Source organism: Colobus angolensis, unplaced genomic scaffold (assembly GCF_000951035.1).
Source record: "Colobus angolensis palliatus isolate OR3802 unplaced genomic scaffold, Cang.pa_1.0 Scaffold46, whole genome shotgun sequence".
Taxonomy (NCBI): Eukaryota; Metazoa; Chordata; class Mammalia; order Primates; family Cercopithecidae; genus Colobus; species Colobus angolensis.
The window spans coordinates 10469547-10494173 of NW_012118043.1; the positions used below are offsets into that span (position 1 = coordinate 10469547).

Consider the following 24627-nt stretch of genomic DNA (forward strand, 5'->3'; position numbering starts at 1 on the left):
CTCCGCCTCCCAGGTTCAAAGGATTCTCCTGCCTCAGCCTCTCCTGAGTAGCTGGAATTACAGTCACCTACCACCATGTCTGACTAATTTTTGTATTTTTACAAAAGTTGGCTCAGTTTGTAATGCCAGGACTAACAGTATATGGAGGACTTCTGTGATAATGCACCTAAAACTCTATCCATTTTTTCCCCTTTTTTTCCTGAAGTTTAAATGTAATATGGTCGATATTGAGATACTTGTATATGTTAAATATATTTAATATTTGTAATGTCAGTCATTTAGAAGCAACTTGAAAGTTTGTTACATAAAGTAATTTTGTTTTATTTTGTTGAGAAAATGTTAAAATGAAATGGGTCATTCAGATAGTGAGGGAGCAAGCCAGCCAACCACTATCTGTTTTTCTTTCTGTAATCATTAATACATTTATAGAAACATTTAAATCTCTCAAGAGGTCGCTTATATTTTTATTAATAAAATATGCTTATTATTTTTTGGTATAAAATACAAGGTAGAGTTCTCATAAATTTCAGCTCTCCTACTTGAGCATATGTTCATTATAAAAGAAGAAATACATAAATAGTAATGCAGACAAAATAAAACTGACTCTTACCACTTGTAGATAACCACTGTTAATGTTGTGGTGTATTTTCTTTTTTCTTTTTCTTTTTTTTGAGATGGAGTCTCTTTCTGTCACCCAGGGTGGAGTGCAGTTGCGCAATCTCAGCTCACTGCAACCTCCACCTCCCAGGTTCAAGCGATTGTCCTGCCTCAGCCTCCCCAGTAACTGGGACTACAGGCGCATGCCACCATGCTTGGCTTATTTTTTGTATTTTTAGTAGAGATGGTTTCACCGTGTTAGCCAGGATGGTCTCGATCTCCTGACCTTGTGATCCACTTGCCTCAGCCTCCCAAAGTGCTGGGATTACAGGCATGAGCCACTGCACCCAGCCTGGTGTATTCTCTTTAGTACTTTTTCTTTAATATATTTGTAATTTTATTGAGATTATAATGTACTTTCAATTTGTATCTTCAGTTAACACATTTTCTTCAGTTATTAAGAAAAGTTTATAGAGAATATTTTTAATATATGCATAATCTATTGTGTAGCTATACCATAATTTATTTTACCTCTCCTCTCTTAGATATTTGGGTTTAAATATTTCTACTAATAAAATTAATGCTGTGGTGGGCATTCTGGTGCAAAAAGCTTGTTCTATGTTTTTCATTGTTTCATCTTGTATTATATTCTTAGAAATGGAATTGCTAGGTCAATGATTGTGTATACTTTTAAGATTCTTGATGCATACTGCCAAATTGCTTTTTAAAGTGTACTTTTCTAAAAATTTTTTTCTTTTCTATTGTCATGAACACTGTCACTCAGGAGATTATGAGTGGTAGTTACAATTGAAGTTTAAATTCAAGTTAGAATTTAACTTAACAGTAAACACTATTAAATGAAGTTTATGAGAAGACTGTATTAAGAAAAAGCTTCGATCGTTATTTGAAATGGAAGTGCACTAGGTTTCACCAATGGGTATTTCCTCTGTTCCCCTAATTCCCAGAGTTGGAAGCTCTGGGGCAATCTTACAGGTCATGCTCAGTATACTTTGCTCCAGTGCCCCCTAGTGCTGGTCCTGTAGAAGCAACCTTCATTTTTTCTTTGTAGGAGAAAACATCATTCTTCCTTCAGCTCCTTCTGGACATATACAAAGACATTTGAAGAGCCAGGCTAATAAGAGTTAGGGCTAAAATGGGCCGGGCGCGGTGGCTCATGCCTGTAATCCCAGCACTTTGGGAGGCCGAGGTGGGCGAATCACGAGGTGAAGAGATCGAGACCATCCTGGCCAACATGGTGAAACCCCGTTTCTACTAAAAATACAAAAATTAGCTGGGCGTGGTGGTGCACACCTGTTACTCAGGAGGCTGAGGCAGGAGAATCGCTTGAACCCAGGAGGTGGAGGTTGCAGTGAGCTGAGATCGTGGTGCTGCACTCCAGCTTGGCAACAGAGCAAGACTCTGTCACAAAAAAAAAAAAAAAAAAGAGGGCTAAAGTAATGCCCCTATTGCCTTCTTTGGCCTGCAGATCTAGAATTTATCCTTATTTTATTTCTCTCCTGGGAGGAGCTGTTCTGCTTTCTATAGTCTTATATTTGTGCTACTCTCTGCCTTACCCTGCATGTTTCTATTCTAGACTGCAGTAGGGAGGACCTGGGCCAAACATCCCTACCTCTGGACCCTCACCCTGTTTCAAATCCTTTATGTCAAAGAAAGTCAGTATACCCTAGGTAGCTACAAGTCCAATCATTATTGAGTTTTTTACCTGTAAAATTTGTCCTTCCATCACTGTCTTGACTGAAGGTTCTCCTCTGAAAATTCCAACTTGTTGACCTTCAAACACACTGGAGAAAAGAGCAGTAAGGGTGAAGGTGGGACTGATAGTGGCCAAACCCCATGAGAAGACGTGTTTAACCTTGCTGTCCTTCCCTCAAACATGCATTCCTACAAATGTGTTAGAAATAGGCTCAGATGTGTAAAAATCTACAGGCTGCTTTCTGTCGCTCTTTCTTTCCTCTTCCCTACCCATTCCTTCAGAATAGCAGTGAGTAAGAGATAGCTCACTAGAGTCCTGGCCCAGAATTCCTGTAATAACAAAATACAGATAGCAACTCCCTATCTGCAGAGTTAACTGCTTTGAGAGGAAGGGAGTGGAACCAAGCATGAGAAATAATAGTGATCCTTGTAGGAACAAATTTTTGGTTGCATGTAACCATTTTATTTCACTTCTTTTCTTAGAGAATCTTTTCCCCCACCTTTTATTTATTAGAAATTCTGTTCTATTAGTTAGTTCTAAGCCTTTCCTTTCGGTCATTCCATGACTCCAAAGTTGTTCTTTAATACATGTGTTCCTGTTAATATTATGTCCAATCACAAGTGCCTGATTGGCTGGTCTAGAAAAGTTAAGAGGAGAAAGATACAGGTCTTGTTTAATATCCATTTCATATTCAGCTCTCAGAATATTCATTTAAAAGAATTTGGAATGTAAAAGTAGTTGTCTCTTTATACCAAATTCAGAACTTCTCCAAAATTATATTCAACCCAATATTTTAAAATCCTCTGAAAACCAGAAGTAAATATCTTCAATTTAGAAAATAACTTACAGTCATGGTTTCACCATTCCATTAAGTATATCACGTTGTGTTTGCAGCCCTATTCCTGGGCCTCTGGATATAGAGGTTTACTTCCTGGTAGGGAATCCCCTCTTTAAAAATAGCATAAGGGGCCAGGCGCGGTGACTCATGCCTGTAATCCCAGCAATTTGGGTGTCCAAGGCAGGCAGATCACAAGGTCAGGAGTTCAAGACCAGCCTGGCCAATATGGTGAAACCACATCTCTACCAAAAATATAAAAAATTAGCCAGGCTTGGTGGCAGGCACCTGTAGTCCCAGCTACTCTGGAGGCTGAGGCAGTAGAATCACTGGAACCCGGGAGGCAGAGGTTGCAGTGAGCCAAGATCATGCAACTGCACTCCAGCCTGGGCGACAGAGTGAGACTCCGTCTCAAAATAAAAAGCATAAGATCAGGCGCAGTGACTCACAGCTGTAATCCCAGCACTTTGGGAGGCCAAGACAGGCAGATCACCTGAGGTCAGGAGTTTGAGACCAGCCTGGCCAACGTGGTAAAACCCCATCTCTACTAAAAATACAAAAATGAACCAGGTGTGGTGGCACACACCTGTAATTCCAGTTACTCGGGAGGCCTTGACAGGAGAATTGCTAGAACCCAGGATGTGGAGGCTGCAGTGAACCGAGATGGCACTACTGCACTCCAGCCTGGGCAACAAAGCAAGAATCCATCTCAAAAAAGAATAATGATAAAAATAAATAAATCCAGCCTGACCAATGTGGTGAAACCCCATCTCTACTAAAAATACAAAAAAATTAGCCAAGTGTGTGGTGTGTGCTTATAGTCCTAGCTACTCAGGAGACTGAGACAGGAGAATTGCTTGAACTAGGAGACGGAGATCACGCCACTGCACTCCACCCTGGGCAACAGAGTGAGACTCAATCTGAAAAATCAAATAAATAAATAAATAAAGTATAAGGCCCCCTCAGCCTCACTAGTCTGTCCACAATGAATGCTGTTTTTACCTCTTAAGAGACAGTAGCCTAGTTTACAAATACGCAAACTCCTTAAGACATTTAATACTTCATGATCTAAGTAACAAGGTAGGACCAAGAAGATTAATTCTAAATAACAAGTATTACATTGTAAAAATATGTTTTCACTAAGCTTATCAGAAGCCTAAAACAATATTAAGAATATTTAGACACTTGGGAGGCTGAGGCAGGAGGATTGGTTGAGGCCAGGAGTTCAAGACCAACTTGGACAACATAGTGAGATCCCATCTCTGTTTTTTAAAGTTATTATGTATAAAAAAAGAATATTTAGACAACATAACACTTTCTAGTACAGAGATTTGAGATTTCCTCCACCAAAATTGATGAAGTTTCCTTTCCTGTCAGGTTATTTATTTGAGTAAAAAAGAAATAGGTTTCTTATCCTGCTTAATATCCCCTAAGTGGTACAGTAATGCATTTTCCTTACTACAGTAGGTTTTTCATTAAAAATTTTTTTTCCTAATAAGTAACAGTTACTAGGTTGTTTGTTAAATGACTTCTTGTTGCTTACACAATTTATCTATATAAGTAGCTCCCTGCCGGTGTGGTGGCTCACACCTGTAATTTCAGCACTTTGGGAGGCCGAAGTGGGTGGATCTGGAGGCCAGGAGTTCAAGACCAGCCTGAAACCCTGTCTCTACTAAAAATACAAAAATTAGCCAGGCGTGGTGGCGCATGCCTGTAATCCCAGCTACTCAGGAGGCTGAGGCAAGAGAATCGCTTGAACCCAGGAGGCGGAGGTTACAATGAGCCGAGATGACTCCACTGCACTCTAACCTGGGCAACAGAGCGAAACTCCGTCTCAAAAAAAAAAAAAAAAGCAGCAGCTCCCAGTTCTTCTGTTTCCAGCATTTTTGTGTGTGTTGGAGCATGGTCTTTGCAGTTAAAACTCCGCTTCTTTACCACCTGTGGCAAGATAAGCAAGGTACTTCACCTTGAGCTTCACTTTCCTGATATATAAAATGAGAATTATACTCACCACTGGATAGGTTTGTTGAGAAGATTAAATTGAAAGAAGTGTTTGAATTAACAGTAAAGGTTATTTTGTTGGCATTAAATCATAGTCTTTGCTTTGGTAATCTTCTCCCTTGCCCAAACCAAAATGAACTATTGAACTTTTGCCTGAGGCTATGGGCATATATAAACATACTTGATGGGTAGTGTAGGTTTGGGATACAGTGTGACAGATTTAGTCCTCCATCTGAATTTTTGGGATAATTTGGGTATTCAAGTCTCTGACTTTGGTCCTAACAGTCACTACTTTTCCCCTGTTCCTCTGACTCCTTCTTTAGCTTCCTTCATCTTTGTATACTACAGGAAAGAAATCAGAAGATGTTTTGGAACTACAGTAGGCAGCTTAAGGGTTCCTGGATCATAAGTGGATTAGCCTTTGAGGCAATGGCAGGAGTCAGCAGGTGGGGATTCAGATCGCCAAGAGCAGCAACAACACTGAAAACTAGGTATTACATTTGGGGTTTAAATATCCAATAGTCGTTTTATTGTATATTCACAAAAGTTGCACACTCTCCCCCTATTCTTCTGAAGAAAGATGCCAGTAGCAATTACTCTTACAAGAAAACAATCTCGGAAATAGAGCATAGTGTTTACCCTTCCACATGGTGCGGCCTTTTGTGTCTTGTTCTTTTTGTCACTTGTTCCAAGTGAATAAATTTAGTTCTCTTTTATATATAGTATGGATAATGACTTACTTCAGGTGAAAAGTAACTTAATGAGCCTTGTTGTATATTAGTCACTGTGGTAGGTAGAAAGAAACAATACAGTTTGTCTCTGAAGATCTTTATAGCTCAGAACAGGCTCAACAAACTTCAGAGCATGGGCCAAATCTGACCTGATGTGTTTTTGTAAATGATGTTTTATTGGAACACAACTGTGCTTATTCATTTATATACTATCTAGGACTACTTTCATGCTACGCTGACAGTTAAGTAGTTGGATCCAGACTATATGGCCTGCAAAGCCTAAAATATTTACTATCTGATCCTTAACACAAAAGATTTGCCAACCAGTGGCCTAATAAGTTAACTTCTTGGCCTTGTTTACCAAACTTTGTCAGTTAGAAAACTGTGTTTGCCTATTCTGGGTAAGCAGAAGTTTAGTTTTGTGCCTCCTTTTCATCATGAAAATTGATCACTAAATTTTTAGCAGGCTTTATTTTTGTATTCTGAGAATTTTTATCTGGTCTGGGTCCTTGTTTTGCTACTTTACTGTTTTATTTCTGCCCATTCCAAAAATCTCTATTTGTCAGATAATGTTGAGCTAAAGTTTTATGTGTTTACTAATTAGTTTTTCCATGGCTTCATTTTCTGACTGTGATTATCTTAACAGTATTTCATAGTTATGGATGAAAACACAACTAAATTTGGTCCTCCACTAGGCACGTAAAATTTTGGAACAAAGCCTGGGCAACATGGTGGTACCCGGTCTCTACAAAAAAAATACAAAAAAAAAAAAAAAATTAGCCAGGCATAGTGGTGTGTGCCTGTAGTGCTGGCTACTATTATAGAAGAAAATTAAAAGGAATGACACATTTAAAATCTGTATACTTCTGTTTGTGTGTGTGTGTAGGAATTAAACTCCCTTACCTTTCCTCACTGACTATAATATTGTTTGCTGTTACGGGGCAGTCTACATTTAAGATATTTTTTCTCCCTAAGATGTCAGATTTGAGCCTTTGTGCCTTTAGGAAAAAGCTTCTTTCTAACATAGCTTATATGATAAATTCACCATCTTAATTGTGCCTTCCATATGTAGGGTTCTTCATTGTTGGTATCTTGCTGACAAGACTGTTATTTTATTTTATTTTATTTTTTTTATTTATTTATTTTTGAGACGGAGTCTTACTCTGTCACCCAGGCTGGAGTGCAGTGGTGTGATCTTGGCTCACCACAACCTCTGCCTCCCGGATTCAAGCAATTCTCCTGCCTCAGCCTCCTGAGTAGCTGGGATTACAGGTGTGTACCACCATGCCCGGCTAATTTTGTGTGTGTTTTTAGTAGAGACGGGGTTTCACCATATTGCCCAGACTGGTCTCAAACTCCTGACCTTGTGATCCGCCCACCTCGGCCTCCCAAAGTGCCCGGATTACAGGCATAAGCCACTGTGCCGGGCCAAGTCTGGGTTTTAAAAACATCAGCTTAATTTGTTGAAGAGATTTCTCTTCTTGGCCAATCATGGTGGCTAATGCCTGTAAGCCCAGCACTTTGAGAGGCCGAGGCGGGAGGATTATTGGAGCCCAGGAGTTCAAAGTCAGCTTGAGCAACATATCAAGACCTTGTCTCTACAAGAAATATAAAGTTAGCCCAGGTGTGATAGCACACATCTATATTCCCAGCCACTTGGGAGGCTGAGAGAAGAGGATCACTTGAGCCCAGGAGGTCAGGGCCTCAATAAGCTATGATTGTGCCACTGCACTCCAGTCTGGGAGACATAGTGGGACCCTGTCTCTTCAAGAGGTTTCTCCTCTTATCTTGGTCAGTAGATCATTGGTAAACTGAAACTATTTTAGCCTTTTATATATGGGTATATGTAGGTTTCAGTCTTCTAGTTCTCGGTTTCACTAGATCTACCAGGAAGCAAAAAACCTTATCCAGTCTAATAAAGCTACTTGCAAAATGGATACAAAATATAACCAAGATATCATGATTTACATCTCAGTGTGATCTTACTACTTAAGACATCTGAATTCCTTTCCACAGCTTCTCTAGGAAAAAGTTGGTTTTCTTCAGAGACAGGTCTCACTTTGTTGCTCAGGCCAGAGTGCAATGGCACAGTCGTGGCTCACTGCAGCCTTCATCTCCCAGGCTCAAGAGATCCTCCCGCCTCAGCCTCCTGAGTAGCTGGAACTATAGGTGCATGTCACCACGCCTGGCTGATATATTGTAGAGACAGATGTTGTTTTGTTGCCCAGGCTGTTCTTGAACTCCTGGCCTCAAGCTTTCCTCCTGCCTCCCCCTCCCAAAGTACTGGGATTATAGGTGTGAATTGCCCCACCTAGCCAGAAAAAGTGCTTTTGATGCCATGCTGCTTTCTAAAAATAAGATAAAATAGTGGTTTCATTTAGGAAAAAGAAATCTGAAAGGAAGCACCAATTTAAGGACAGTTTATATGGACTAAGAGAAGTTAGATAAAATAGCATAGATTACTCTTCTGTATTCACCCGTTAGCTTCAGTTCCCACTCCTATAATCCAGGTAATCTGGCTAGAAAGGGGATTTGTGGAAGTAAAATTCGTTGTATTCTAGTTTCTTAAAATGACATTCTGTATAATCAGCATAACTTGTTCTTGTATTATTCTTTTTCAATGTCTAGTGAGTTAACTGGCTTTTTTGTTTATATATAAATATATTTGAGTAATTCAGCTTTCAGATTTCTTACTTTTGTTTTTGAAATGGAGTCTCACTGTGTTGCCCAGGCTGGAGTGCAGTGGCGTAATCTCAGCCCACTGCAACGTCCGCCTCCCAGGCTCAAGTGATCCTTCTGCCTCAGCCCCCAGAGTATGGGATTAAAGGCATGTGCCACCACGTCTGGCTAATTTTTTGTATTTTTGGTAGAGATGGGGTTTCACCTTTTTGGCCAGACTGGTATCAAACTCCTGACCTCAAGTGATCCACCCACCTTGGCCTCCCAAAGTGCTAAGATTACAGGTGTGAGCCACCATGCCTGGCCTCAAATTTCCTTTTTTCTTTTTCTTTTTGAGACAGAGTCTTGCTCTGTTGCCCAGGCTGGAGTGCAATGGTGCAGTCTTCACTCACTGCAACCTACGCCTCCCAGATTCAAGTGGTTCTCCTGTCTCGGCCTCCAGAGTAGCTAGGACTACAGACATGTGCCACCACACTTGGCTATTTCTGTATTTTTAGTAGAGACAGGGTTTTGCCATGTTGGCCAGTCTGTTCTCGAACTCCTGACCTCAGGTGATCCACTCACCTCAGCCTCCCAAAGTGCTGGGATTATAAGCATGAGCCACCACACCTGGCCAATTTTCTTACTTTCATAATGCTGCCTGTCTCTGCAAGTTGCCACATATTAATTTTATCATATTAAAGAGTCATTATAGCATAGTGGTTAAGACCACAGTCTGGAGGCAGACTGCTTTTGTTATTTCACTCTGCTACTTAATGGCTGTGTGTCTTTGGGCCTGTCGCTTAACATCTCTGTGCCTGTGTTTTTGTTTTTGTTTTTTGAGACGGAGTCTTGCACTGTTGCCCAGGCTGGAGTTCTGTGGCGTGATCTTGGCTCACTGCAAGCTCCATCTCCTAGGTTCATGCCATTCTCCTGCCTCAGCCTCCCAAGTAGCTGGGACTACAGGCGCCCACCACCATGTCCAGCTAATTTTTTGTACTTTTAGTAGAGACAGGGTTTCACCACGTTAGCCAGGATGGTCTTGATCTCTTGACCTCGTGATCCACCTGCCTCAGCCTCCCAAAGTGCAGGGATTACAGGCGTGAGCCACTGCGCCCGGCCATGCCTGTTTCTTTATATGTAAAATGGAGGTGATCATACCAATACCTATCACAGTTGTAAGGATCAGTTGTTAATCTGTGAAAAATTTAGATTAGTGCCTGGCAAGTAGTCAGTGTGGATAAATGTTAACTTTTATTATTGCATTCTGGCCCAGATAAAATGAAGTAAGTTAAGCATATTTACTTTTTTTCATTATGAATTACAGCTATTATAGCAGTTGAGAAGTGACAGTATCCATAATATAAGGAATGTAACTTTTTTCAAATTAAAAAGCAGCCAGTGATTTATATTTTAAAATAATTCATAGTAAATGTGCTAATTTTCACCTATTTAGAACAAGCTCTTATAATTTGCCCTATTCCAAATCTTTTTATATTTCTTTTTCTCTTGAATATTATCTATTGTTCTTTAAGGGGTGTTAAGACGAAAGCTCACTCTATGAGACATCTTTGCTTTCTTAATACTGGAGTCTTAAATTGGCAAATTCTGAACTAGTATCAAAATCTTGATATAACACCCTGAAAATTTATAGATATTTACTACCATATGACCCAGGAATGGCAGCCTTCCTCAACTTGAGCAAAATCACAGTCTTGGGAATCATAATTCCCACTACTTAAATGAAGTACAGTAACATGCCAACATCATGACGTGGATGAATAAAAGCATTGAGTTCTGAAATTCTCAAGAACTTAAATTCTCTTCCCAACTATTCAAAGGATTTACTGTAAGAGATTAGCTAACTTTGTTAAGTATACAATATCTGTGTTCATTTACCCAAATCTGTCAGTATGCATAATTCTCTCAGTTGGAATATAGTTACAATTAAATTAACTTTCTTGAGCACTCAATATTTAGGTTGCATCCAAATCTAGGCCAAACTTTATTGCTAAAGAAGGTCTTTAGTCCATCCCCACCGGAAACAAGAGGAAAAAATTAATAACAATAAAGAAAGCCTGACTGGGCGTGGTGGCTCATGCCTGTAATCCTAGCACTTTTGGAGGCCAGGACAGGTGGATCACTAAGGTCAGGAGTTCGAGAGCAGCCTGGTCAACATGGCAAAACCCCGTCTCTACTAAAAACACAAGAAAAAAAATAGTAGCTGGGCATGGCGGCAGGCACCTGTAATCCCAGCTTTTCAGGAGGCTGAGGCAGGAGAATCACTTGAACCCAGGAGGCGGAGGTTACAGTGAGCCGAGATAGCACCACTGCACTCTAGCCTAGGTGATAAGAGCAAAACTCTGTCTCAAAAAAAAAAAAAAAAAAAGTAAGCCTTTAATTTCTTCTGTTTCCTTGGTTGTTTCACGTTTCCAGTGTCTCTTAAAATACTACTGTTCATCAGTAGATTGCTTACTTATTTGTGGTATTAAATGTACTACTCTTTAGATGTTTTGGGAAGTAATCATTTTACATAAGACACATTTGCTTTGTACTCAACCTTTAAAGGAATCTTTTGCCTCCAACTCCTAAGATGACTGATTGATTCCCTAGACTTTCTTACATATTAATCAAGAAATCTGAGGGAGTAAAGGAACATTAGTAACTCCTAGCATCATTTCTTAAAAACCCAATAATTACTTACTGTTTGATGAAGTGAACACATTATAAGGTGCCCCTAGGATTGTGGTAAACATCCATATTAAGTATACCAACATTTCATTTGGTAACTATTTATTAAATACCTAGTATATGCAAAGCACTATTTTAGGTACTAACAATGGAACAGTGTTCCTTTGAATACTGGAAGGTTTACAGGTTGACAACTATCTGTTCTCATTTGAGTTTCCTAGAGTTAATTTAGCAGAATCAGAGTTAACATAGAACCTCAGAATACCTAGTTCAACTCTCTTGTTTATAGATTTTATAACTCTTCAATCCTGAGATGTAAAATATTTCTGAGATCACATAGCTAGTTAATAGCATCGCTTGCTTTTTGTTCTTTTAGTTACTATTCATTCAGCAAACGTTCTCAAATCTTTTCTATTAAAAAGGTCAAGAGTGACCAAAAAAATCCATCATCAACCTGTAGACTTCTATCAGCCCCATCCTATTTTTCACTGACTTTTTATAATCATACTTTTTTGAAAGAGCTGACTTCTTCCTTATCTTCCTTTCAGCTCACTGCAGTCTGACTCAGCACTCATAACTCTATTGAAAGTGCTCTCCCCAAGGTCACCCACAGCTTCGTAGTTGCTATATTCCTGGGGCACTTTTAATCCTTATCTCTTTTATCTCTCTGTGGCATTTGTCATTGTTCATTATTCATTTTTTTAATGTTTTCTTACCTGCGGGATACCATATTCTCCTGGTTTTATTTCTGCTTCTCAGATAATTTCTTAGATTTCTTCATAAATTCTTCTTTGTCATTCGTCTTTCAAATATTGGTATTTCCCAGGATACTCACTGTCACCTTTCTCTGTGTATTCTCCTTGAGCAGTCTCATCCACTTCTGTCACATCTGTTGCCATCTAAATGCTGAAGACTTCCAAATCCTTATTCTGACTCATATTCTTTCTCTTGGGCTTTGAACTCACATATGCAGCTGCCTACTAGACATCTTCAAGATATCTATTCGGGATCTCAAAATCATCATCTCTAACATTTAGCTATTACTGCATTTGTTGCTTTTTTTGTTGTTTTTTGTTTTGTTTGTTTGTTTTTTGGTTTTGAGACAGGGTCTTACTCTGACTCCCAGGCTGGAGTGCAGTGGTGCAATCTCAGCTCACTGCAACCTCCGCCTCCTGGATTCATGCGACTCTCCTGTCTCAGCTTCCTGAGTAGCTGGAATTACAGGCGCCTGCCACCACGCCCGGCTCATTTTTGTATTTTTAGTAGAGACTGGGTTTCACCATGTTGCCCAGGCTGGTCTTGAACTCCTGACCTCAGGTGATCCGCCAGCCTCAGCCTCCCAAAGTGCTCAGATTACAGGTGTGAGCCACCATGTCTGGCCTGTTCCTGTGTTTTTTATCTTGATGACTTAATACCACAATTCATCTAGTAGGCAGCTCCCTAGAAATTAAGGAGTAATCAGCAGCAGCCTCTACCCGATTACTCCCTAAATTCTATCAGTTCTAGTGCTTTATCTTTCATCTATCCATATCTTTAGAGCCAATATTTTATTTTCAGGCCCTCATTCTAAATTATCCCTGGCTGGGCACAGTGGCTCACGCCTGTAATCCCAGCATTTTGTGAGGCCGAGATTGGCTGATCACGAGGTCAGGAGATCAAGACCATTTGGCCAACATGGGGAAACCCCTTAACTACTAAAAATATAAAAATTAGCCAGGCATGGCAGCACGCACCTGTAGTCCCAGCTACTTGGGAGGCTGAGGCAGCAGAATTGCTCGAACCCTGGAGGCGGAGGCTGCAGTGAGCCGAGATCGTACCATTGCACTCCAACCTGGGTGACAGAGCGAGACTCTATCTCAAAAAAAAAAAAAAAAAATTCATATGGCCTTTGTTAATATGCAATAAAATACACAGTAATGATTAAGAACATGGACTTTAGAGTCAAGGAGTCCCATGTTTGGATCCTTGCTCTGTCACTTAGCATCTGTGGGTGCTGTGAATGTCAGTTTTCTTGTCTGTAAAACAGGAATATTGCAATTTACTTTGTAGAGTGAAGATGAAATGTAAATTTATAGTCCTGGGAACACAGTATGTGGTGCATATAAGCTCTCAACGAAAGATGTGACTACTCTAACTGACCTATTGGACATCATTCTCCATTGTGTTTAGAATGAGTCATTTACACAAAATTTTAGCACTCTCATGCTAAAAATCCTTCTTCAGTAGTTCCTTATTGCTAGCAGGACAATATCTGAATGACTTAACTGATATTTTAAATGGTCTTCTATGTAAATGCAAATGGTTTTATTCCTCTTTAGCTTTTCTTTTTGCTGCTGTCTTCCCTATTTATACCCCAGCTATACTACAATAAATTAACAGTTCCTCAAAAGCACCTCTGCACTTTTTGTTGTTGTTGTTGTTTTTGTTTTTGAGATAGAGTTTTGCTCTGTTGCCCAGGCTGGAGTGCAGTGGTATAATCTCAGCTCACTGCAACCTCCACCTCCCAGGTTCAAGCCATTCTCCTGCCTCAGCCTCCCCAGTAACTGGGATTACAGGCATGCGCCACTACACCCGGCTAATTTTTGTATTTTTAGTTGAGACGGAGTTTCACCGTGTTGGCCAGACTGGTCTCAAACTCCTGACCTCAGGTGATCTGGCCATCTCAGCCTCCCAAAGTGCTGGGATTACAGGCGTGAGCCACCACACCTAGCCACTTCTGCACTTTTGAATATCTGTGCGTTACCTGGAATACCTTTTTCTGTAGCTAGATTATTTTTCTCCTTCAGGACTCAGCTTACATGTTATCTTCTTTGGGAACTCTTTCATGACTACTTTTGACTCTGACTTAAGTTTTCCAACATGGGACGCATGTTTTCTCCTACCATAGCACTCCTTACACTAGATTGCAGTTGCCTGTTCCCTCATCTGTTTCTGTCAATGTATTTTGAATGTTTAAAATTAAATAAGTTTCAGGAATGTTGAAGTTTAGTTATTAGATATTTATCTGCAGAAACATGAAAAGTTCTCAACAGGGTGTCCTTTTTACTGCTGTGTACAAGATAAACTCGCTCCTTCTTACACATACTACCCTCATGTTAGCAAAAGGAAATATGTATGTAATTTTTGAAGTGTCATTATTTGAGATGTAAAGATCTCCAAAAAGACTCAGTGCTGTCATCTGTATAAAATAGAGTAGCTTAAAGAGTTTTAGTTGAGTACTTTTTAAGTGTTTCTACATTAGCCTTTGCTCAGGTAATTAGTCTTCATTGCTGTTTTAAATGTTAGTATCTGCATGTGTCTTACTCATTAGTGAGAAGAATATGAGCTCTTATATCAGATAGTCCTAGTTTCAACCCCTTGCTAATAATTACTGTTTGTTAGGATCAATATAAATACTAAACTATATAATAGTAAGCCCTTAAACCAGTGCCTGGTGGGTTGTAGGCACTCGATAAATTTAAAAAATTTTAAGACAGGGTCTTGCTCTGTCACCCAGGCTGGAATGCAGTGGCACAATTATGTCTCACTTCAGCCTGGACCCCATGGGCTCAAGTGATCTTCCTGCCTCAGCCTTCCCAGTAACTGGGACTACAGGCATTCTCCACCATGCGCAGCTAATTTTCTGTGTTGCCCACACTGGTCTCAAACTCTTGGATTCAAGCAATCCTCTCACCTGGGCCTCCCAAATCACTGGGATTACAGGCATGGGCCACTGCACCCGACTTGAAATTTCCTTTTGGACTTTTCAAATGTTCCTTATGGAATCTTATGTAGCCATCTAATTAAATCTGTTTACCCATCCAACCTTAGATTAAAGCCCATCCTCCTATGAAGATTTCTCCAACTTTGCTACAGTTAGAGTTAATACAATAACTTCATCTCCGTAATTGGTCTGTCTGCTAGAATGTTAATTAACTATTTGAGGGCATGGCACTGTCTTACATTTATCTTTCTTCCCCTGACATTTTGCAGAGTGCTGAGATATAAGAGAATATAAGATAAATTCAGTACACATTTGTTGCCTAATTGAGTTTTTTTCAGTGTGCTGCTCTGCCACCTCACTTTACTAGCAGTAATGTGTGTCACAAGAATGACTAACAATCTTAATCATATTTATAAAGGATTTATATTTATAAACCATATTTATAAAGGAAATCTGTTGAAAGCAATCATACTGAGTATTCCATAGCTAACTCTTAACTGTTTTAGAGTGTCAGTGTCACTGCCCCTTCTGTTAGGACAGATAACTAAGAAATGACTACATTAAATGGTTCCCAACATTAAATTTGGTTATATGAATTTCCTTGAGAAAAAACCAGTTTTGCTATTTTCCACTTATTGTTTCTTCTAGATCAGTTTTCTGTGATCCTGTAATTCATTCTTGCAAATTTGAATGTGTCTTACAGGAGGATTTGTTGGTATTGAGGAAAACAGTGAAATCCTTTTTGGCTGTTTGCCAGCAGTGCCTGTCTAATGTTAATACTCCAGTGAAAGAACAGGTAAGAAATTATCAGTAAGAGCTCTCAATAAAATCAACTCAAATACAGTAATGAACATTAAGAAGATACAATTTTTGCCGGGCTTGGTGGCTCACGCCTGTAATCCCAGCACTTTAGGAGGCCGAGGTGGGCGGATCATGAGGTCAGGAGATAGAGACCATCCTGGTTAACAGGGTGAAACCCCGTCTCTACTAAATATACAAAAAAAATTAGCTGGGCATGGTGGCGGGCGCCTGTTGTCCTAGCTACTCAGGAGGCTGAGGCAGGAGAATGGCGTGAACCTGGGAGGCAGAGCTTGCAGTGAGCCGAGATTGCACCACTGCACTCCAACCTGGGCGACAGAGTGAGACTCCGTCTCAGAAAAAAAAAAAGAAGATACAATTTTTTTTATGGCAGTTCTTAGTACACATGTTCATTGTACTAGAACAAGACTGTAGATGTGTGAATATTTATGTTATAAAGCAAGCTAACAAACATTATATAATATACATTCTTTCCTTTTACTTTCACAAGTATATTGTCATCAGCTGGAAGAGCAGGTTGAAATGTAGACTTCTTGACTCCTAAGAATTCTACACCAGAATGGCCCAGTGCAGTGGCTCACGCCTGTAATCCCAGAACTTTGGGAGGCCAAGGTGGGCGGATCATGAGGTCAAGAGATCAAGACTATCCTGGCCAACATGGTGAAACCCCATCTCTACTGAAAATACCAAAAAAAATTAGCCAGGCATGGCGGCAGGCACCTGTAATCCCAGCTACTTGGGAGACTGAGGCAGGAGAATCTCTTGAACCCGGGAGACGGAGGTTGCAGTGAGCCGAGAGCATGCCATTGCACTCCAGCCTGGGCAAAAAGAGCGAAACTCTGTCTCAGAAAAGAAAAAAAAAAAAAATTCTACAGAGAATCTTGAGTGGGTAGCTGACATATGACATACCCTTTTATCATCTTACCTTCAGCTCCTTCCCACACCAGTTAGAGTTTCTAACACATGCATGCCAACAGTTTGGCCCCACATTGAAACTCTTTCCATACCACCTGCCCAAACAGCTGCCCATTGACCACCCAGAAGCCTAGTAATATGTACATTGGGTCTGCAGTATGCCTAAAGAAGAGGCCTTTGCAGGCTCAGACAACAGGCTCAGGACTGTTAGGGCAAGGAGTCTCTGAGTCCCTATACTTGGACAATGGCGTAGAAGTGGGGTTTGGTAAGCAGGTGGACATATCCCATTGGTCCAATAGATTCCTCATCTCTTGCAGAGGGGCATTGCCCAAAGAGGGTCAGGGTGGGCCAGGGAAGTACTGTTTCCATGATGTGATTTTGTAAACTATTTTTTAAATAGACTGTTGTATTGGGGAGTACATTTGTGTAAAACAGAATGTGTATTTTCCATACTATTTCTTATTTTGATATTGGGCTAGAGTCAGTTAATCTGGTGAAAGAGTACAGTATTACTTATCCTTTGCTATCTCTTCTTACAAATACTGACAAATATCTTTATTGAGTTATCAGCATTTAACTTAAAATGGAAACAGAGATGATCTTCCCTAAACCTTATTCTTTAAATATTCAGAAGACCACTTATGCTGTGGAGAAATACCCAGCTCTGCCTTTTATTTTATTTTTTTAATTTTATTTTATGTTATGTTATGTTATTTTATTTTATTTTATTTTTATTTTATTTTGAGACGGAATCTCCCACTGTCGCCTGGGCTGGTGTGCAGTGGCGCAAACTCGGCTCACTGCAACCTCCACCTCTCAAGTTCAAGCAATTCTCCTGTCTCAGCCTCCCAAGTAGCTGGGATTACAGGCGCCCACCACCACACCTGACTAATTTTTTTGTATTTTTAGTAGAGATGGGTTTCACTATGTTGGCCAGACTGGTCTCAAACTCCAGACCTCATGATCCGCCTGCCTCGGCCTTCCAAAGTACTGGGATTACAGGTGTGAGCCACTGCACCCGGCCTAGCTCTGCCATTTAAACCCCAAATCCAGTGTTTCTGCATCATACCTGCTTGGTGATGTCCAAAACTATGGCCTTCTGGTTAAAAAGTATTTCCTCTGGATTCTCTTTATGCTCCCCTTTTTTCAAATGGCTCTTTCTAAATACCTTAGTATATTTCATGGTTGTGCTGTCAGGGCGTGAATTGCCAAGACTCTTGCTGCAGTTGGACAACCAGATATACAGGCATCCCAAACCAAATGCCAAAATTGTGTTTTCCCATAGAAATCAATTTTGGAGGGGGCAGTGTTAGTGGATTGTTGGGAGGTTTCAGAGCCCTCAATTATCCCACAACAAAATCTTTCCATTGTAACAAACTGATCAGACCCATTTATTTCACTCAATTCATTAAATAGGGCAAATTTGGCACCATACCTATAATGTGTACAAATGTATTCAAAGTTTCTTTATATAATTAAATTTGTTTGTAGGCCTTATTAGATACTGGTTTTATATTAATGGTTTTCTAATACAGTCATGCACCACTTAACAACAGGGATACATTCTGAGAAATGTGTTGTTAGGCAATTTCATCATTGTATGACCATCATAAGAGGATATTTACACAAACAAATAGTATTGCCTACCACATGCCTTTGCTCTATGGTATAGCCTATTCCTCTTAGGCTACAATCCTGTACTGTACAATACTATACTGAGTACTATAGATAATTATAATACAACGGGTATTTATGTATCTAAACATATCTAAAATACAGTATAAAAGATTTAAAAATGGTACACTTACCATAGGAATGGAAGTAGCTCTGAGTGAGTGAGTGAGTGATTGGTGAATGAATAGGAAGGCCCAAGACATTACTATACACCACTGTAGACTCTATATGTACCATACACTTAGACTACACTAAATTAATTAAAATGTTTTTCTTGGCTGGGCGTAGTGGCTCATACGTGTAATCCCAGCACTTTGGGAGGCCGAGGCGGACGGATCACGAGGTCAGGAGATCAAGACAATCCTGGCTAACATGGTGAAACCCTGTCTCTACTAAAAATACAAAAACAAAATTAGCCGGGTGTGGTGGCGGGCACCTGTAGTCCCAGCTACTCGGGAGGCTGAGGCAGGAGGTGTAAACCCGAGAGGCAGGGAGCTTGCAGTGAGCCGAGATCTAGTCACTGCACTCCAGCCTGGGCAAAAGAGGGAGACTCCGTCTCAACAACAACAAGAAAATGTTTTTCTTTCTTCAATAATTAATTAACCTTATCACACTGTAATTATTTTGCTTTATAAACTTTTTAATTTTTTTAACTTTTAAACTCTTTTGTAATAATACCTAACACACACACACATTAAACAGCTGTACAAAAAAATATATATATATATTTTTTTGAGACAGAGTTTTGCTCTTGTTGCCCAGGCTGGAGTGCAGTGGCACAATCTTGGCTCACCCCAACCTCCACCTCCCAGATTCAAGCGATTATCCTGCCTCAGCCTCCCTAGAAGCTAGAATTACAGACGTGAGCCACCACACCTGGTTAATTTTGTATTTTTAGTAGAGATGGGGTTTCTCCATTTTGGTCAGGCTGGTCTCGAACTCCTGACCTCAGGTGATCCGCCCACTTTGGCCTCCCAAAATGCCAGGATTACAGGTGTGAGCCATCGTGCCCGACCAAAATATTTTTTTCGTATATCCTTATCCTAGAAGCTTTTTTTATTTATTTTTTAAGACAGAGTCTCACTTTGTCACCCAGGCTGGAGGGCAGTGATGTGATCTTGGATAACCACATCCTCTGTCTCCTGGGTTCAAATGATTCTCATGCCTCAGCCTCCGAACATAATTGGGATTATAGGCGTGTGGCTACCATGCCTGGCTAATTTTTGTATTTTTTAGTAGAGACAGGGTTTCACCATGTTGCCAAGCTAGTCTCAAACTCATGGCCTCAAGAAATCCACCTACCTCAGCCTCCCAAAGTGCTCGTATTAACAGGTGTGAACCACTGCATCCAGCCTATTTAATTTTTTAAAAAAACATTTTTGTTAAAAAATAAGAAACAGGCCAGGCGTGGTGGCTCATGCCTGTAATCCCAGCACTTTGGGAGGCTGAGGTGGGTGGATCGTCTGAGGTCAGGAGTTCGAGACCAGACTGACCAATATGTTGAAACCCCATCTCTACTAAAAATACAAAAAATTTAGCTGGGTGTTGTGGCATGCACCTGTAGTCCTAACAACTTGAAAGGCTAAGACAGGAGAATGGCCTGAACCCAGGAGGCGGAGGTTGCAGTAAGCCGAGATCGCGTCACTGCACTCCAGCCTGTGAGAAATGGGAAAATTCTTCAAAGATTATAAAAAGTCACAATTTCTTACTATAAGATTGCTATCCACTATTTGTGTGTGTGTGTGTGTTCTCAATCAGCTGCCCTAGCTTGCTCCAGCATGCCTGGACAGAACTAGACAAGCTCCAGCCCATAGTGCATACCAGTCCTTATTTGGAGATTCTTCCTCAACTATCCCTGGGCAACTTCCTTTTCTTTCTTTGTTCTATCCCCCTTACCTAATTAAGAAAGTTTTAAACTAATAGCCAGTCGAGTAAAGTGTAAAATGTGAGGTCCTATTCCAGCCAATGGAAACTGGACAAAGCAGTAGGGTAGACGTGTCAGTCTCCTTTGTTCGGTGTGCTCTCGTGACTGGACAGTTATTGAGTAGCACCCTTTCTGCAGAAAGTAAAGCTCGCCTTTACTTTCATTGTTCATTTGTTTCATCATTTGTTCCTGTGTTAATTATTTTTTTGTGTGACACCAAAAACTTCATTCCCAGCAAGCCTGGGTGACAGAGCAGGACGCTGTCTTTAAAAAAAAAAGAAAAGAAACACACACATTAGCCTAGGCCTACAAAGTGTCATAATTACCATTATCAGTGTCTTCCACCTCCCACATGTCTCATTGGAACGTCTTCAGTGGCAGTATTTTGCATGGAGCTGTCCTATCCTATGATAACAATGCATTCTTCTGGAGTACCTCTTGAAGGACCTGCCTGAGGATGTTTCACAGTTAACTTTTTTCATAAGTAGGAGTACACTCTAAAATCATGATTAAAAGTGTAGAATAGTACAGTACAGTATAGTATAGTAAATACATATGCTGACAACATATTCATTATCCTCAAGCATTAGGTTCTGTACACAAGTTGTATATGCTATGCTATTATACGACTGGCATCATAATACAGCAGCATCACCACAAACAACATCACAACAAACTTGTGAGTAATGTGTTGCACCACAGGGTTATGTATTATGTAGCTACTACATCACTAGGTGATAGGAATTTTTCAGCTCCATTACAAGCTTATGGAATCCACCATCATGTATATGCAGTCCATTGTTGACGGAAACATCATTGTGCAGTAGTATACTGACAGAATTTTTTAACATTAGAATTTTTAGAAGTGTTAATTATACTATGTTGAATTAGAGTTTCAAATTTTATGCTAAGTTGGTTAAGCAATATACAATTGATTTCTAATCTTTGTTATAATCTGTTATATCAATTTTTTCCAGAGTTAAGTTAAACTCATTTTGTTCTTTTGACCTGTGATCAACACCTTGCTTAAACTCATTTTTTAAAAGTTCAAGTCAAACTATCTTAATGAGCTGTTTTTGAGTTGATACAGCAAAGTAAAAGAAATAGGTTATATTTGGGAAAAGTCTTAAATAAGACAAGTGTTTAGTGAGAAAAAGTAATTTTATTAAATTTAGAAATTGTAACTAAATATTTGGAATTTAAATACTTAAAATTTATATTATGGTATTGCTGTTAAACTGTGTTTTAATTTCATATGTTTTCATTAATGTTGACTTGTAGTTCCATTTGTGTAGTATTTTGCTGATGAATTGCCTTTGTATTCCAGGCTTTCATGTTACTCTGTGATCTTCTGATGATTTTCAGCCATCAATTAATGACAGGTGGCAGAGAGGGCCTTCAGCCTTTGGTGTTTAATCCAGATACTGGACTCCAGTCTGAACTCCTCAGTTTTGTGATGGATCACGTTTTTATTGACCAAGACGAGGAGAACCAGAGCATGGGTACTTGTAGCTATCATCTTGTCAATATTGATTTTGTTTTACCAACCCCAAAAGATAGGAGAAAAGAAACAAATTCAATTCTAAAAATTATCGAGATTTCTTTTTTTTAAAAAAGTTGGCTGGGTGCAGTGGCTGGCAGCAGTAATCCTAGCACTTTGGGAGACCGAGGCAGGAGGATTGCTCGAACCCAGAAGTTCAAGAGCAGCCTGGGCAATATGGTGAGACCTTGTCTCTACAAAACAGAATAAAAAAGTTAATAGTAGTTCAGAAACCAACAAGAATAAAAATGTACATAGTGAAGTCTCCCTCCTTTAACATTGTACCTCAGATCTTTTCCTGTCGTTATGTAAAGAGCTCTTTCTCGAACAGCTCTACAGCATTTCTTTATGTAGATATAGCATAATACATATAATCCATCTCACATAAATTGACATATGGCTAGTTTCCAGTCATCAACTATTACAAACTATGGTGTAATGAGTAGTAGTGTACATTTGTCATTTCCCACATGTACAAATGTGTATGTAGGATAGATGTTGTTTCTAATTGGCTATGTCCGGGTTCATACTTTTTCTAAAGGAAAGTATCCAGGTTCCGTTCTGTTCCTAAGTGGTCATTATGTATTACTTAACAAAACATAACTGTTTGGTATTAAATGCTGAAAAAGTGTTATCAAACCTCACTAGTGAAAATTGTGCTATGCCTGCAGAGTGATAACTTAGCAATATTAGACTGAATTGTTAATGATTAGTTGTAAATAAGTGTCACTTAGAATAGGTTATTTGTGAAATAGATTATTTAAGCTCTGTAAAATAATGTAAGAAGTATATTTGATCGACAAATCTATTTGATGCTGTTGAGCTGTTCTTTTAGAACATTTTGGAAAATACTAGTCTGTAAAACAGTATGTTTATTTAGAGTATGTTTTCATCTCAAGAGACAAATTTACCTGCTACTTGTCTTAAGCAAAAAAATGTCCACTTGTCAAAACCACTGATGCTTCACAATAAAACTATTTAGTAGAAAGGAGAGACTGCCAGCAAATTATTTTTATGAATCTATACATATAAGGAAGAGAAAAAAGAAGATAAGGGCAGGCCAGGACAGGAGAGGGTCAGTACGGAGCCTGAAGCAAATGTTATCATCTGGAGTGTTGTTGGCATGTTTTTTCTAGGATTAGAAATAGAAAACCCAGTAGGGTCTGAAACTTATAAATTTAAGAAAGAAACACACTTGTTTTGAAAGTATTTGATAGGGCTTTAAAATTTTTTTCGACGTGCATAACATGGTTTGCAAAATATTTTGTTTCTCAGTTGATAATGTAACCATGTTTAGGATGAGCACTGAAAATTTAACTCATCCATATTTCCATTTCTTCCCTAAATATTTTTCTGAAAGAAAACTTTTTCCCTGTGTCTTAAAAAATTTTCAGAAGTGTTCTCTCTGTGAGAATGTATTAACACGTAAGGAATATTGAAATAAGAGAAGACAGCATTTTAAAGGTAAACAGATAATTTCACAGTATTGCTTTGACACAAGTATCAGAAAAACAATCTTTTTATACAGCTGTCCTTCAGTATTGTGGGGGATTGGTTCGAGGACTCCCACTCATACTAAAATCCATGGATGCCCAAATCTCTTAAATAAAATGGTATAGTATAGTCAGCCCTCCCTATCTGTGGGTTCTGCATCCACAGATAGGGAGGGTAGACTACATATGGTTTGCTTATCTTACTCAGTCTTTACTATGATAATCTCCTAAGAAGATAGGAACCTTAGTACCTATTTAGTGTTTGATAAATAAGTAACTAAACACAGCACCCTAAAATAATTAATGTAACAGTTTTTGTCCCATCTAAAACTGATTTGTACTATTTGTGAAGTTATAATATTAAGCTAATTTTCAATTATACAGATTATCTGCATTGTTTTATGTGGATAAAGTACCAGAATTCATAACCAATTTATAATCTGTGTTTAGAGGGTGATGAAGAAGATGAAGCTAATAAAATTGAGGCCTTACATAAAAGAAGGAATCTACTTGCTGCGTTCAGCAAACTTATCATTTATGACATTGTTGACATGCATGCAGCTGCAGACATCTTCAAACACTACATGAAGGTATAGTTAAATATTCTTATTTTTCTCCTTCCTCTAACTGGCAGAGAAATTTGCAATTGAAAGGGTGAAGACAGAAGCTAAAATTGACAGCTTTTCACCTATGTAATGTGGATGATTTTATGATAAAGTTTCTCTCTTTTATATAAGCTTTTTATCAGTCTGTACTATTATATCCATTCCACTGAGTAGGAGTTCGCGCATTTATATGAAAGAACATACTTTTTAGCTACTTTCATAAGCTCCATTTTGTTCCTGACCCTCTGAAAAAGCAGTGCTCAGAACTCTTCTTGATGTGGCCCAACAGGCACAGATGGGAGGAAATACTTCTCAGTTTTCCTGTATTTGCCTTGTTCTTGTGTCACAGAGAATGTTCTCTTTTGCCTCTATTTAGAATTTTGTATGTGCCATTTGATCTACTTGTGTCTTCATGTTTGGATATGGTCCAATTCCAGTTATGATACAGTAGCTGATTTATCATATTTTGCTGAACAGCTGTAGTGTGATGAGTCATGTGCTAGTAGCCAGAGGTTTAAGTAAGACATGATTTCTGCACTAAGGCGCTTACAGATTAAGAGTTAACTAATATGTAGGCCGGGCGCGGTGGCTCAAGCCTGTAATCCCAGCACTTTGGGAGGCCGAGGCGGGCGGATCACTAGGTCAGGAGATCAAGACCATCCTGGCTAACACGGTGAAACCCCGTCTCTACTAAAAAATACAAAAAACTAGCCGGGCGAGGTAGCGG

The 24627-nt window shown here is 39.4% G+C and overlaps 1 protein-coding gene across 2 annotated transcripts in view; it reads left to right on the forward strand.

The window, feature by feature from the left end:
• Positions 1-24627, forward strand: part of STAG1 (stromal antigen 1) — a 301019-nt gene that overhangs the window by 245200 nt on the left and 31192 nt on the right. For both annotated transcript variants that reach the window (XM_011958167.1, XM_011958168.1), the window contains exons 22-24: positions 15634-15726; positions 21590-21764; positions 23746-23885. In XM_011958167.1, the coding sequence (XP_011813557.1) occupies positions 15634-15726; positions 21590-21764; positions 23746-23885 (408 nt within the window). The remainder of the gene's footprint in view (positions 1-15633; positions 15727-21589; positions 21765-23745; positions 23886-24627) is intronic.